This window comes from Carettochelys insculpta, chromosome 2 (assembly GCF_033958435.1).
Source record: "Carettochelys insculpta isolate YL-2023 chromosome 2, ASM3395843v1, whole genome shotgun sequence".
NCBI classification, from domain to species: domain Eukaryota; kingdom Metazoa; phylum Chordata; order Testudines; family Carettochelyidae; genus Carettochelys; species Carettochelys insculpta.
The window spans coordinates 192,885,323-192,900,313 of NC_134138.1; the positions used below are offsets into that span (position 1 = coordinate 192,885,323).

Below are 14,991 nucleotides of genomic sequence, written 5' to 3' on the forward strand. Positions count from 1 at the left end.
CAGTATCCCTGATTTAGTGGGACTCCGTATTGGTGTATGAGTTAGATGGTCAAACTGATGTCTTAGTAGGAAAATGCATACAAAATTCACTGCACATGCAGATTATATATTTCCAAAGTCTTGTAATTTGGTTAAATCAAATCCAGTTTTCATTGGAACACTGTCACATCTACATTTTTGCAATCTACATACTCAGCTTAGTCCACAGGTGTCTGAGCCTTTTGGGCCACACGCCCACTTTGCACACGAGGTTAAACTCAAGTTTGCCTGAACCTTCTTCAAGTGTGGTTCAGAATGGTTAACTGCCCTGCCCCTGGACAGATTGGCTCATCTTCCTCTACCACTCCTTAATTCCTGAGTATTGTAATCTAAATGGTTTTGTGAGTCCTGGTGTTTAATGTGAGAGAAGAGCAGAAGAAAAGGCAGGTTAAAGAGATGAAAGGGGTTGCCCTGCTGTCCTGAACAGTACTGCACTGGATCTTTTCAGGAGGACAAGGCAACATGCCACATTGATTGGTAATACACATATAGCAATCAACACTTATAATATGCACATGATATATTACATTCACACATACACCCTCCTGTCTTGTTGCTCCCCCTAATTGCACTGGCCAGGTGAATTAGATGGGGCAGAGGTGGAATCAGGCTTCTCCCAATCGGGATTGGTGCTGCTGACAAGACAAACCCAAGGTCCCTGTGCAAGATGCTTTCCATTTATAGTGTCCTCTCATGCATATGCAGAATCTAGAAGCACAATCTTATGAATATGGATTTAGCACCTTTTTCTGGGTGGTGCTTCCAAAGGCAGGCACTTGCTGGTGCCAAGGCATCCCTATGTCCAATCTACTTTCAATGGGCCCATTTCACAGGTTCTCTTGTTCTTCTCACTGGTCATGGATCTACCTTCTCCAACACTTGCAAGTACCTGGAGTTGCCTGTCTTCCATGACTTTCCTTTCACACCACGTTCACTCAACAGGGCAATCAAGTAAGCAATCCAAAAATAAAGGGTACAGAGAAAGTTTTCTTTACCTTACCTACTTCTAGGAACTGTTCTACAAAATAACTAAATTTCTATATAACAGGGCTTAAAACAATAATACATAAAATGACTTCATACAATATTTAAAAACTCTAATGAGAAAATAGTTAGATGTATCTTCAGCTGTGGAATAATAGTTGGTACTTACAGTGCGCTTGGGCAGAAACTGAAAAAGTAAATAGTCATTTAAGTAAAGCCCACTAAGCTTTGCAGAAAAAAGAGGTGGCTGTCCAGGAGATAAATCAGCTCTGTGTTGCTTAATAGGAGTAATTAGTTCCTTTCCAAAATGCAGGGGTGTTGAAGAAAAAGTTTGTTTTAGTATCACAGAACTGGAGGCAGGTGAGGCAATTCACTCTTGGCTGGAGCAAACAGCTGCCAGATTTAGATTGTTAATCAGAGTGTGGTCGTTGTTGGATCAAATCAGGGAGTTAGAAGGTATTTGTGATGTCTGTGACATTATGCAAATTGATGCACAGTGCCAGAATATAAGGGGACTTCAGAAATGCCCGCTTGCTGCAAACTGTTTGAAAAACAGCAAATAAAGTGATGATACAGACTGTCAGCAAGATAGGGGATGAGGCAGAGAAGAGCAGAGCCACCTATTGGTGTAATCAATAGAGAGCAAGCAATTTGCAGGGACAATTATAAGAAGTAGGGTGAGAAAGTTGGCTGGCACTGACACAGTAGAGTCACGGTACCCCAGAAAGTGAGATTCAAGAGCAGCCTGGAGAGCCAGTAGAGGACAGTAACACAGGAAGGGTAACAGTGAGCAGCCAGAGAACTCTGAAAGCATTCCTTAAAGATGCCCCTATCTCAGAAATCTGCAGAGCAGTTATTTGAGCTTCTGCCCACACTGTTTCAAAACATTACACAATTACTGGAGAGTTGGCCCCTGATATCATCCTTGGCTCCACAGCCAAGTTTCTTCTATGCAGCACAGCCACCTATTAAACCCGGCCCAGGGTCTGAGGGCCATGAGGGCAAGAGGTCCCTCTCCCAAGCCCCCATACCTGCTACAGTGGGGAGAGGTGCCTCTGCCCACCAGTCCTAAAGTTTAACTGCCTTAGGGAATGGCACCTCTGCCCGCCAACCCCAGTAAGGAACAGCCCTGGATTTCCTGCAGCCCCCACCCAGCTACTCCAAGCATGACAGGGCTGTGGAGTGGCATCCCTCCCCAGCCAGGCCGCCCCACTGGAGCTTCAGTGGCCATGGAGCAGTGCATCTCACCTGGCCCAAAGCTGCTGGGGTGAGAGGGAAACGCAGATAGTCCTCTCTCTCCCTGTGGCTGTCTGCATCCCTGCATTATGCATTAGTCTGTACCTTCACACAAAATAAGTAGTCCTGTGGCACCTTAAAGATTTTATTTATTAAGCAATGATCTTTTGTGGGTAAGACCCACTTCATCGGATTCATCCTACCCGATAAGCTCATTATCTAATGAATAAAATAATCTGTAAGGTGCTATAGAACTGCTTGTTTTTATTGTATAGCAAGCCATTACTAGGGTGACCATCCATCCCATAGTTGGTAGGACAGTCCTGTCTTTGGGATGCCAAAATGGTGTCCCTACTGATTTTTTAAAAGGGACTAGTTGTCCCATATTTGGGCCTCCCCCCACTGAGCTTTAGGGAAGCTGCGGGAGCACTGGTGGCTGCTGAGTCTCTGCCACTTCGCTGGGGCTCTCAGGGAGTGAGAGGGGCTGATGTTTCCTTCCCTGCTCCTTGGGGATTGGTGAAATTGGGAGGAGCTGCCTGCCCCATCCATATCTCCTGTCTCCTATTGGGACAGGGAAATATGGTCACCCTAACAATCACCACCCCCATCCCTCGATAAAAATTTTATTTCCTGTTTCTAGGTTTCTGCATTTGATCTGAGTAAGGCCTGACTTTAGCATCCTGTTATATTCTAATGTAATTCTTACCACCTTTGCACATTTCTCCACCCTTTACACATTTCAGAGGTCATTTCTTAAGACTCACAAGGCTCTCCACCATCCTGCTGTCAGTTCAGCCTTTTTTTTAACAGCTTCCCTGTTCCTAGGGTTCAGGGCTGCCCTTTCTTGTTTTCTTTTACAATAATATTTTGTTTGGTAAACCTACGGGCAGGGGCCTGCTCTACCTTTAAGAGAGGATTTGTTTCCTAACCTTGGTGAACCATTTTGTTAATTACTGTTTACACATTATGGTGCCTGTTGCCTCTGGGGTTGTTCAGGTGTCCCTGTTTCTGCCATGTCTTTAAAGTACTACAGGCCTGTGGGCCTGTTGGGTAGGGACACTCCTGCTCTTTTGGGCCTTTGTATTACCAGGAAGATCAAAGGCCGGTACGGGGAGGGGAGGGGTCTGTCTGTCTGTCTGTCTGTCACAGCCTCCCCTTGCTCCCCTCTCCCCCCCCGCCCGCAGGCTTTCTTTCAGTAGCTGTTTGATCACGTGGCGACAGGGGCGCGCAGGGCTGGGGGAACGGGCAGCACCTACCCACCCACCATCCCCTCAAGGCGCAGGGCTGTCTGGGGGCGGGAGCGCCTGGCATTGCCTCAGTGGTGGCCTCAACCCCTATTGCCCCGAGGAGCTAGGCCCCGCCCCAGCCAGGAAATGACACGCCTCAGGCTGCCAAGCTTCCTTTCCCTGTCACTCTGCTGCACCCTAGTTCGCTTTCCTACCTCTCGGGTCGGGCGTGCAGTGCCCTCCCCGTGCCCGTCGTGGATTGGCTCCTACAGCTGCCAATCGTAAACTCCTAGCTGAAGGCCGGACGGTGCATGCAGGCAAGTTACAAGTCAGCGCCCACAGCGGGGGCGGGCTGTAATTATGGCCTCGTCGACAACCGCTACCAGCCGGCTCCAACGGCTTGACGCGAACGGTGGGCGCGATGCATGCTAGGGTTTGTAGTCGCCTCTCACCGAGTCGCTCGCAATAGACGTTATCCTTCTCGATTGGCTAACATCTCCTGTCTTCTCTGGCTGGTCTGATTGGACAGTCCTGCTGCCCGCCAACAAGTGTCAGCCAATCAGCTGTCTGGTTATTGCTGAGCCCCACCCCGGTAGGGGACCTGCCCGGGGAAGGGGAAGTAGCTAGTCGCCATGTTAGTATAGGTTCTGCAGCCGCGCTGGAGAGGAGTCGCCGGAAGAGCCTGACCCGGGAGACGGGGACAGGGACGGGGGGTCGCCGGGAGGGGAGCGGCGCCGGTGGCGCGGACAGTTGCTGCCGGTGACGGTGACGGGTCCCCGCCCGGTGTGTAGCCGGTGGCGGGTCCCCGGGCGTAGGGCGGTACTGCTGCGTCTACTTCTCTTGTGAACGATGCGGCGGGGGGCGCCGCCGGGCAGGGTCGGAGCTCGGCCGGAGGCGGCTCTTTGCTGTGTCCGGACCGCGGCCGCTGGGTCTCGGGCCCCATGCGGCGGCCGAGCGAGGTCAGGATGCTGAGAGAGGCCCCGCGCCCTGGTGCTGGTGCTGCTGCCGCCGCCGCCGGCAAAGGGCGCCCCCCCCGGGGCTGAACGCGGACTCTTGTCCCCCCCCCCCCCCCCCCCCCCCCCGCCCAGTCACCGCCTCCCGCAGGAGCAGTAGCGGTGGAGCTGAGCGGCTCCTTCCCCTCCCCTCGGATCCCCTCCCCGGCCGCGCTGAGCGGCGGAAGATGGCGTGGGTGTTGAAGATGGATGAGGTGATCGAGTCCGGGCTGGCGCACGACTTCGATGCCAGCCTCTCCGGCATCGGGCAGGAGCTGGGAGCCAGCGCCTACAGCATGAGGTACCCGCCCCTCCCCGCCCTCGGTGCTGCCCGCCGCCGCTGGCCGCATGTTGGGCACCAGTGCAGCGCGTGTGCTCCCTGCCTCGCTGCAGGGTGGAGGAAGCGTCAGATCTCCGCCCTTCTTTCTCCAGCGTGTGCCCACAGCCCTTCTTGAGATTCATTCTTTTCTGTAGAGACGAGGGTGTCTGTTTCTGCTAACGAGTTCGGGCGTGGGGATAGGGACGGGCAGATGATACATTCCCGTAGTCCATGTTTATAGAGCTTAGTATAGGTTTGCCTTTGTCTAGTTTAGCTGTAAATATTTCCAGGGATGGGACTTCTGCAACCTGATACATTCCCCACTAGGAAGGTTTTAGAAGTGCAGCTGTTCTTAACAGAAGTGCTGCTGTTTTAAAGTCTTTTTCCCTTAAATCTACATTCCTTGTTTTTTGTTTTTTTGTTGGTATTCTTCACGTTTACCAAAATGGAACTGTGTTAAGTAATTTTTAGTTCTGCAACTTTTTTTTTCAGTTCCCTAATAACTTTTGTTGGTCTTTCTTGAACTCTGATAGATTCTATGGTGAAATGAATGCTGTTTGAACTTTTATTTGAAATCTCATCTTTTGCTTAATAATGATGACAGCGTCTATGCAACATAAAATAGCTCTGGTTTTTATCGTTTTTTTGTTGTTTTTTCCAGTTCATAACAAAATATCAGTCTGTTTCCATTAGGTATATTTCCCCATTATGAGCTTCCAAGAGTACTTTTCTGCTGGCAGTGTTTAAGGTGCCCATCCTAATGGAATCTGGATGTCCTTAAATTTAAGCTTTTCTTTAGACTTAATGGATTATATTCCATCTTTATTCGCTAGAGTGGTGTTAACTAATCTTAAAGGGCAAAGATGATGTGTTGGAAAACCTAGCCTTAGGCTCAGTGCCAAGAGATTTCAGAACCTGGTTAGAATAGCTTAAGCAAAGCAAAAAATCTCGAATAGATGGTGCAAGCAGACATGGATTCAGACATGTATCTGCTACAACTTAATTTCAAGCTTGCTGTTGGTAAAGTTACCCTTCTCTACGCACAATTTTTGGACCAGGCAAAACATTTTGATAAAAACAGATAACCTGGCATGGTGTAAGGGCAGAGGGTTGGAGGTGCTAATTGGGCCACATGCAGTAGTGAGGGCAGCTCCATGCCCATGTGTCTTGCCCTGCCTGGGGGCCTTGGCAGTGGAGAAGCTGGCTAGCAGGGCTCCCCACATCCTGTCCGCTGCTGGTGCGGCAGGAATTTGGCTGGAGGTCATGGAGTAGGGGGGCCACTTATCTGGGCTGGTGCCCTGCAACCTGGAGAGCCCTTGTTGCCTGCTCTCTTAGGCTGTCTGCATGAGAGAGAGATGTCGAGAAAACTCATGTAGCATCCACGTTCCCAAGGTGTTCTGTCAACAGTAAATGGACAGAATGCAGCCCTTCTGTTGACAGTGTTCTGCTGCTCCTCCATGAGGCAGAATGCCTCTGGCAGAGCGTCGGTCGAAAGCTGTCTGGACCTTCCAGGGGCCCTTTATTGACAGACAGGGCCTCTGGGGCACCATGGTGGCAGCCCAGTCTGTTGTGCTTCTGGTTGGTCATTTTGCCGATAGAGTAGCCAGGTAGTCCAACTGTGCTTGGTAAACAGAGCGGATCATGCTTGCAGTCTGGCTGTGATCTGTCAACAGAAGTTTTGTCAGAAAATATCGTCTCGCAGAAACTTCTGTTGAATGATCACTCTACACGTGACCTTGCTGATGCAGGCCTCTTCCCCCGCCCCCCCACCCGGCCACATGATCACTCTGCAATATGGATGTCCCCTGCGTTCATTCCCCCACACCCTTTCCTAGACATTGTGGATCATAACTGTCCCTGCTCTCAGGCCCCTCCCTTTCCATGCTATGGAAAACACTCAGATTCCAATCACATCCCATTGTCCTCGCACAACCAAATCTAATCTTAGCTTAATTTATGGTAAGAGGAAGCAGCACACTAAATTTAGTGGTCCTAGTTCTTACTGTTTAGGAGGAGTTTTTGAACAAATGGACTCGGACAGACAGATGCAGCAATGCTAAATTATTTAGTAAATTTCTCCTGCATGGTAACCCGCCTTTCTGCCCGACTCTCTTTATCTCAGTCAGGTGGTGTGGGGCCTGTCATGTTTGCTTGAGCTGTTTTTGTTTAGTTATTTTTGTGAGGTTTATTTTCTTACCCTTAAAAAAATAAACTATCATTTCCTTTCTTCCTGCTTATTAGTCATCTAGTTGCTGGTAGAGCTCTTCTCTCAGGTATGTTTTTAAACACTTATTTTCTGTAACCAGTCTGACTGCCATTAAATCATTCCCCTTTTTCTTTATTTTTTAAAATTATAGTTCATGTAGCTTCTGCAAATGTCAGTTGATTATATATGCTCCCTATCTGATGCATTTTCTTTGCTTTATTTAAAAGAAAAGGTGCATATGTGGGAAGCGGAGGGGGATAACCAACAGACTTGTATGTAGTCCCGTGTTAAAATATGCTTTTTCTTCTGGCTCTTTGTGTTATATCTCTAAGGAACTGTGTGTGGTATGAGCCTTGTTTGTGATTCCTCGTGTCTCTTCGTGGCTGTAGGTTTTAATTCTTCCAATTGTATGGTGCTGTTTCTTATTTCCAGTACAGCTGTATTCTGTAAACCCATTCCTTATTATAGTAATACTCCTCTGTTCAGTCACATTTGCATTTGTGTTGGATACTCATCCTGAAATTTTGCTGTTCATAGATGATATAAATCATAAATCATGGTCTCTTAAGAAGATGTTACTCAAATAGTAGCTGTAGCTGCAGGACTTAAAACACTAAGTTAAGAATGCGCAAATAGTGAGTTGTATGTAAGAATCTAACGTCAATGTTGAATACAAAAAAGCAGTCAAGTCGCACTTTAACAAAATAATTTATAAAGTGATGAGCTTTTGTGGGACAGACCCACTTCTTCAGACCATAGCCATACCAGAGCAGACTCGATATTTAAGGCACAGAGAACCAAAAATAGTAAGCAAGGTTGACAAATCAGAAGAATATTATCAAGGTGAGCAGAGTAGAGAGGCAGAAGCTGGGGGGAGTCAAGAATTAGATTAAGTGAAGTATGCAAAAAAGCCTGTATAAGGGCCTAAAAAATTCCCATCCTAGTTCAAACCACATGTTAATGTGTCGAATTTGAATATAAAAGAGAATTCAGCAGCCTCTCTTTCTAATCTGTTGTGAAAATTCCTCTTCAGTAAGACGGCAAACCTTCAGATCATTAACAGAATGGCCCATTCCATTAAAATGCTGGCTGACCGGTTTGTGGATCAGGAATGTTATGTCTGTTTTGTGCCCATTAATTCTTTGTCTAAGAGAGTTTGAAGTCTGTCCAATATACAGAGCATCTGGGCATTGTTGGCACATGATGGCACATATGATGTTAGTTGAGGAACATGAGAATGTGCCCATGATTCTGTGAATAACCTGGTTAGGTCCAGTGATGGTATCTCCAGAATAGATATGTGGACAAAGCTGGCAATGGGCTTTGTTGCAAGGAAAAGTTCCAGGACTCCTGTTCCTGCTGTATAAACTGTGATTGGTGGTGAGAAGCCTCATAAGGTTGGGAGATTGTCTGTCTGTAGGAGAGAACAGGCCTGTCACCTAGGGCCTTCTGGAGTGTGGCATCCTGAGTAAGGCTAGGTTGTAGGTCTTTAATAATGTGCTGCAGTGGTTTGAGTTGAGGGCTGTAGGTAATGACCAGTGGTGTTCTGTTCTTGGCTTTTTTGGGCCTATCTTGGAGTAGCTGGTCTCTGGGTATTCGTCTGGCCCTGTCAATTTGTTTATTTCTCCTGGTGGGTAATTCAGGTTTATGAATATTTGGTAAAGATCTTGTCGTTTTTGGTCTCCATCAGTAGGATCTGAGCAAATGTGACTGTACCTAAGGGCTTGACTATAAACAATGGATCTAGTTGTGTGTGCAGGATGGAAGCTAGAAGCATGTAGGTAAGTGTAGCGATCAGTGGGTTTCTGGTAGAGTGTGGTTCCAGTCAAGCCATCCTTCGTTTGTACTGTAGTGTCCAGGAAATGTCTGTCTCGTGTGGAGTAGTCGAGGCATAAGTTGATGTTGGGGTAAAGATTATTAAAGTCTCTCTGTGGAATTCTTCTAGAGTCTCTATATCATGGGTCCAAATCATAAAGGTGTCATCAATGTATTGTAAGTAATCTGGATATATAAATTGTCCCCAGATCGGAAATATTTGTGGGTCAGAACTAAGTTTGGCTGTGGTGACATCAGGGATGGTATTCCTGATCGCTTGTAATCTGTCTTCGTGTGGAATATTAATGTACAGAGCCTCTATATCCGTGGTGGCAAGGATGGTGTTGTCAATAACTTTTCCAATGTTTTGTAATTTCCTCAGGAAGTCAGTGGTATCTCAGAGATAGCTGGGAGTGTTGGTGGCATCGGGTTTGAGGCGGGAGTCCTTGTAACTGGATAGTGCGGTGTTGAGGGTGCCCATACCTGAAATGATAGGGCGTCCGGGGTTTCCAGGTTTGTGGGTTTTGGGAAGTAAATAGAATAATCCAGGTTGGGGCTCACATGGTGTGTCTGAGTGAATAAGGTCCTGTGTAGCAGCAGGGAGTTTCTTAAGTAGTTGTTGTAATTTCTTTTGGAATTCCAAAGTGGGATCAGCGGAGAGAGGTCTGTAAAATTTGGTGTTGGAGAGTTGTCTGGCTGCCTCCTATTCATAGTCTGATTTATTCATGATGACAACAGCACCCCCTTGGTCAGCTGGTTTGATTATAATGTCTGGGTTATTTTTGCGACTCTGGACAGCATTAGAGTTCAGCATAGTTGAGATTCTCTCATTTGGTATTGTTTGTGTGTAATGTCAGCCTGAGCACGGATGTGGTAGCATTGTACTTTATAATCCAGACTTTCTCTACAGCTGGCAGGGGGAGTACACATAGAGTTCTCTTTTTGGTGTTGGTAGGGAGGGTTGAGAGAGTCAGACTGTTTAGACGGAGGCGGCAAAAGAAAGCTTCAAGGTCATCACAGAATTGTATTAAGTTCATGGAGGAAGTGGGGCAGAAGGAAAGACCCCAGGATAAGAGAGACTCTTCTGCTGGTCTGAGTTGGTAGCTGGAAAGGTTCAGTATTGTTAGTTGAGCTGTTTGTTGTTGTAGTTGTAATATCCTGAATTATGAAGTAATTTAGAAAGTGTATTCTCTTTTCATTTTTGTAGGAAGTGGAAGTGTGTGTTATAAATTTCTTGTGTAGTACAAGTAAAGCCTCATTCTGTGGGGTCTTGTGTGGATGCCCAATTGTTGATGAGAATTTCAAGTTCATAGAGTTCATTTTTAATCATCTTTTGTTTATTGTAAAGGATTTTGATCAAGTGGTTCCTCGGTTTTTTAGAGAGTGTGTGGCATAGATGCTCACTGTAAGTCGGTGTTCTCTGTCTCAATGATGAATGTATTTTTAGGGTTAACATAAAGCACAAAATGAGTGCCTGGGGCAAATGGGCCCAAAAATGGTGTTCTAATTAGGATTGCACCTTTGTTATGTTGGGTGCTGTGCAAAACATAGACACCGTCCACACCCTGAAGAATTTACAGTCTTAAAAACGTATAGTATAAAAAGTCATACATAAAACACACAATGAAATTTGTTGTTTTAGAAATACTGAGGTGCTGAAATTGACCAAAGTAGACTGTAAATTTCATAAGGCCCTAACTGTAATACAGCAGGGGAGCTTTTGAGTTGCTGCAACAAGCAAGGGCCAGGAGTTGCTCTCTGTGATCCCAATTCACCTCAGAACTGTTTCTGGGGCTGCAGGAAAAGCTTTGGAAGGATTTGGGTGTGTAATGCATTCTGTCTCCGTGTAATTATATGGCTGGTTTGAGCACTTGAACATTGCAGAGCTTCGCTGTGGTAGTACAAATTTTAACTTATGAAATATTCATTAACACATATCAAGTTTTTCTTAATACATTTACAGTCAGAAGTAATAATTTAGCGCACCAAAGTGACACCAGTGCCAAAAGCTGGATATCAGTGTATTATATGCTTCGTAAAAAGCCATGCTTCAAAAAAGTGTTTAATCTAAATCATACAAGATTGAGTCGGTCATATGTCTCTTTTTGATCATAAATTTTTGATGCAGTGATTCTTACTGTTTATATAAAGATGTGAAGATTCCCTGATTTAGCCGGAGGCCTGGATAGCCAGCTGTTTTCTTAACAGAGGAAGTCATTCAGAAGGGATGTGAATTTGGAAAGGAAGGTAACCTCTTAGATTTGGCAAGAAAACCATTTCCAGGTGTAGAGCTCAGCCATTCTGATATTCGCCAGTGAAGAATGGGCACATTAATAAAAAGTGGTGTTGTATATTTTTAATATGGTAAAATCTTGCACTCAAAAGATGTCAGAATTAAAGTTACTTGTGTAATGAGCTTTCTAAACCGATTAGAGATTACACACTTTTGGCATCATGACAGCCATAGTGGTCAAAAATCTGTCCATGTGTTTTATGTTCATGAGAATTTTTGTTTATATTATAGCTTTTCTCTTTAAAATAAGACCATTGGAAATTTTGACACTTTTAAGTTGTTAACTTACTAAAATGTATAAATAAAACTATGATGAAATTAAGAAAAATCCAGAAGTGAATCTGAAATCTTTAATAGGGGGGTGTAGTGCCTATTTGATACATATTTTTGCCAAGCACGTGCTATAGGAATAAATCAAATTTTTGAAATTGTAAAAGTCTTCTGCAAGAGCTGCTTTCCTTCAGCTTCACTGAAGACAGGAGGAGGACGAGGATTAAAAATCATTCTCCCCGATGATGTATAAGAGAATGCAGAGGTAGACTATATTGAGCTATTTATTAAAATGTTGCCTATTAAATTGAAAAAAGTTGTGAAGAAAATCATGACAAAATAGATGGATCTTTTGCAGCCAAAATAGTCAGCATGAGACCGAACGCAAGACTGAAAATAAATGGAGAAGATATGCAAAGTATATTGAAACCAGTTTGTGTAGCTTAGGATAAATTGCAGAAAGATAGTTGCTCTGTTGCTGATGGTGTTAAAGTTTAAAAAGACCTTCAAGCAATGTTACAGGACATCCAACCACAAATTTAAATTTTACTGTTAGTGGGGAAGCAGATTGTGCAGTGCATAATAGTAAGAAGAGTAGATGTAATAAATGCTTGCTCTAAGTACCAGGGTAGGTGCCAAACACCCAAAGAGGAAGATGCTGTCATGGACATGGACAGCTTATAGCCCTCTATCAGTCATGCCATCCATAGTAAATATCAGGGCTGCAGGGGACCTGTGCGGAAGCAGTGCATGTTGCACTGCTTAAGTACTAAATTGTTTCTAGAAATACACTGTATTCTGATTAGCAAAACCTCTAAAACGTAGCATACAGTTATTCATAATTAATTGTGAAGGACCATTTTAGAGATTAACAAGTAAAAATGAACTTTTCTTCAGAAAAATTAAAAAATGTAGAAGTGAGCTAAAAATAAAGGCTTTTATTAAAGTTTACATCATTATTAAAATTAACAAGTTAAATCATCTTGATTGAAACCAGTCTATCCTAAAAGATTCAATACATTTTTCTTTTAAGCCAGACTGTTGCAAGTAGTAACTCAGGTTTACAGGTCTTCCACTGGATTCTTTCAATGTTGTCATGGTTTCCAACCCCCCAGTCTCCGCTTTTTATAAAACCTGTGGGAATATTCAGTGATAAAAATGTAGGGTGGTAAATAGCCTTGCTTCCTCAATTATTGTGGAGAAAAATTAGAATACCAATAAGACACAAAGCTGGAATCCAAACTGTGTTCATGCATGGATGTATACTGAACACCCCCACTAACCAGAGTATGGAAGGCTTATACAAGGAACTACATTTAATTTATCAAAGTGTGGAGGGGATCTTCTTTCTCAGTATCTTCTATATTTTGTTTTTAAAGCTGAGCTATTAACCTATACCTGCACTGTCTGGCTGATGGAGGCATTGTTTGTTTTCTTGTCTTGACTCAGTCTTCATTTCAGTCATGCGGTTTACCTTATTTAGATGCTCTTTGCCACGCATAATCATTGGTTGCTAGCTGGTGACATCAGCACCTTTGCAATGTTGTTAGTACATATTAAATGAATTTTAAAAAGTGGCTAACTGATGGATCTGAGTAGTAGTGTATTGTTAGTCACCATGTATTGCAGGTAGAAAAAACGGCTTAAATGGTGCTAACTATCTATTGGAACAAATAACTGAAGATGTGATGTGTTGTCCATCACTCAGTTTGAATTAAAAAGGTCAAATTAATTAATTGATCGACTTCATTAGCTTCCAGAGGTGTCCCTTCTGTATCCCACAATGCCCCACGGTTTTCCACTTTGGCTGCTTCCATCTCCACTGTTCTCCCAAGTGCACAGGAAGTCAGTAACAGGAAGCCTGCCAATTTAAATTTGGCACCAGGGATCCCAGGAAATTGAAGTGGGCATCTGCACCCATTTTGAATTCATTTCTTTATTATCAGTGCAGTGATCATGGGGGGAAAAAAGGTGGAGGCTTCTTCCCTGAACAGGATATAAGAGGAGAATCTTTGATGTTTTTTCTGCCTTGGTGCCAGCCCCCACCCCACCACACATGTGGCAGCTAGGCTGTGGGGGACATGCTCATATGAGAGGCTGAGAAACTTATGTTCTGCCGTTCACATTTTTACAGGGGAAGCCTTCCTTCCCCCACAGGCACCATACAGTCTGGGTCTGTCCCACACCCAACCACATCATGTGGCTAGCCCCCAACCCAATAAAAGCTTATGCCTTTGCTGCAGTGCAGACCATGCTGCCAGACAGCACCGTGTCCTGACTTGGGCGTGGTAAAGGCTCCAAAGGCAGGTAAGATTTTCGGGGGCTGGATGTCTCCAGAGAGGGGTCATCCCCTACCCCCAGGCAAAGATTTTTGGGGCTGGCTGTCACCAGGGGAAAGTCTCAACTGGCTTTTCAACCACCTGCTCCAGCACAGTCCTCATTGAATGTGGTGGGGCTGGCCCTCACAGTCATTGGCGTTAGGGGCTGCTCCCCCCACTGGAGACAGCCTCTTAAGGGACCCTATCAACTGTCCCTTCAACCAGTTTCCCCATAACATGCCTCATTGAGTGTGTGGGGACCAGCTGCAATCTGTTCCTGTAATAGTTTCAGAGGGGATGGATGTAGTAGAAGTCTTACAATTCTGCCCAGGCAGGGGTCCTATCTAGGGTGGGGAAAATGGTTGTGGGGGCCAGTTGAGATGACAAGCACTTGGGTGATCCCACGGCGGTATGACAGTCCTCTGCCTGGTGCGTTATTTGGCTCATTATTATAGAAGTTCTACCATTCTGCCCAGGCAGGGGTGGTAGCAAGGGGAGGAAGTGGCTGGGAGGCTAGTTGAGATGGCACAGTCACCTGGGTGATCCCAGGGCACAGCTCTCCCAGGTAGCTTCTGATGAGCTCCAGGCCCCATATTGGACACGTCTGTGTAGTGAATTGGGAAGCCAAAAATCCTGTCTAACTCAGTGAACCCCAAATTGTCTTCCTTCCATTCATGAGTACAGTAGACCCCCAATTTATGCGAGGGTTGCATCCTTATGCAACCCCCACATAAATCAAAATTTGTGCAACTCAGGGGAGCCATGAAACTGACCAGGGCAGCAGTGATGGTCAGTTTCCTGTGAGTGGCAGGCATCTGAGAGCCTGGCTATGGGCTGCCAGCCACTCTCGGGACAGGAGATGATGACCAGCAATGATGCACTGGTCAGTTTCCCCACTACTTTCAGGGGACGGCAGCCTGACTCTTGGCTCCGCTGCTCCGCTCCACTCCTCTCAGGGGCAGCAGCCAAGAGTGGAGCTGCTGCCCTAGACAGGAGCAGTTTCCCACTCCATCTCAGCTGCTGCCTGTGACAGAAGCCGAGAAACTGACCAGCATAGCAGAGCTCGTGTTCCCCTATACTTAGAGACACGATAACCAGAGATACGCACAACTCGAGGGCACGTAACTCAGGGGTCTACTGTATGGGGAGCTGCAGGCTTTTCCCCTGTCTGAGGGGATTGGCTTTGTTACGGTTTACACTTTCCTCAACTTTACTGTCCTACTCTTTCCTGAACTTTGCTATTATCCTACTATACTTCAGGCAGATTGGCCCAGAAATAGCATGCTCCGATGG

The 14,991-nt window shown here is 45.5% G+C and overlaps 1 protein-coding gene across 3 annotated transcripts in view; it reads left to right on the top strand.

The window, feature by feature from the left end:
* The first annotated feature begins 4,560 nt into the window (after positions 1-4,560).
* Positions 4,561-14,991, top strand: part of UBP1 (upstream binding protein 1) — a 44,635-nt gene continuing 34,204 nt past the window's right edge. For 2 of the 3 annotated variants that reach the window (XM_074988205.1, XM_074988206.1), the window contains exon 1: positions 4,561-4,778. In XM_074988205.1, coding sequence (XP_074844306.1) covers positions 4,666-4,778 — 113 coding nt within the window. In that variant the 5' untranslated portion in view covers positions 4,561-4,665. Of the gene's footprint in view, positions 4,779-7,037; positions 7,070-14,991 lie in introns of all 3 variants that reach the window. The other variant, XM_074988207.1, reaches the window with a different exon arrangement.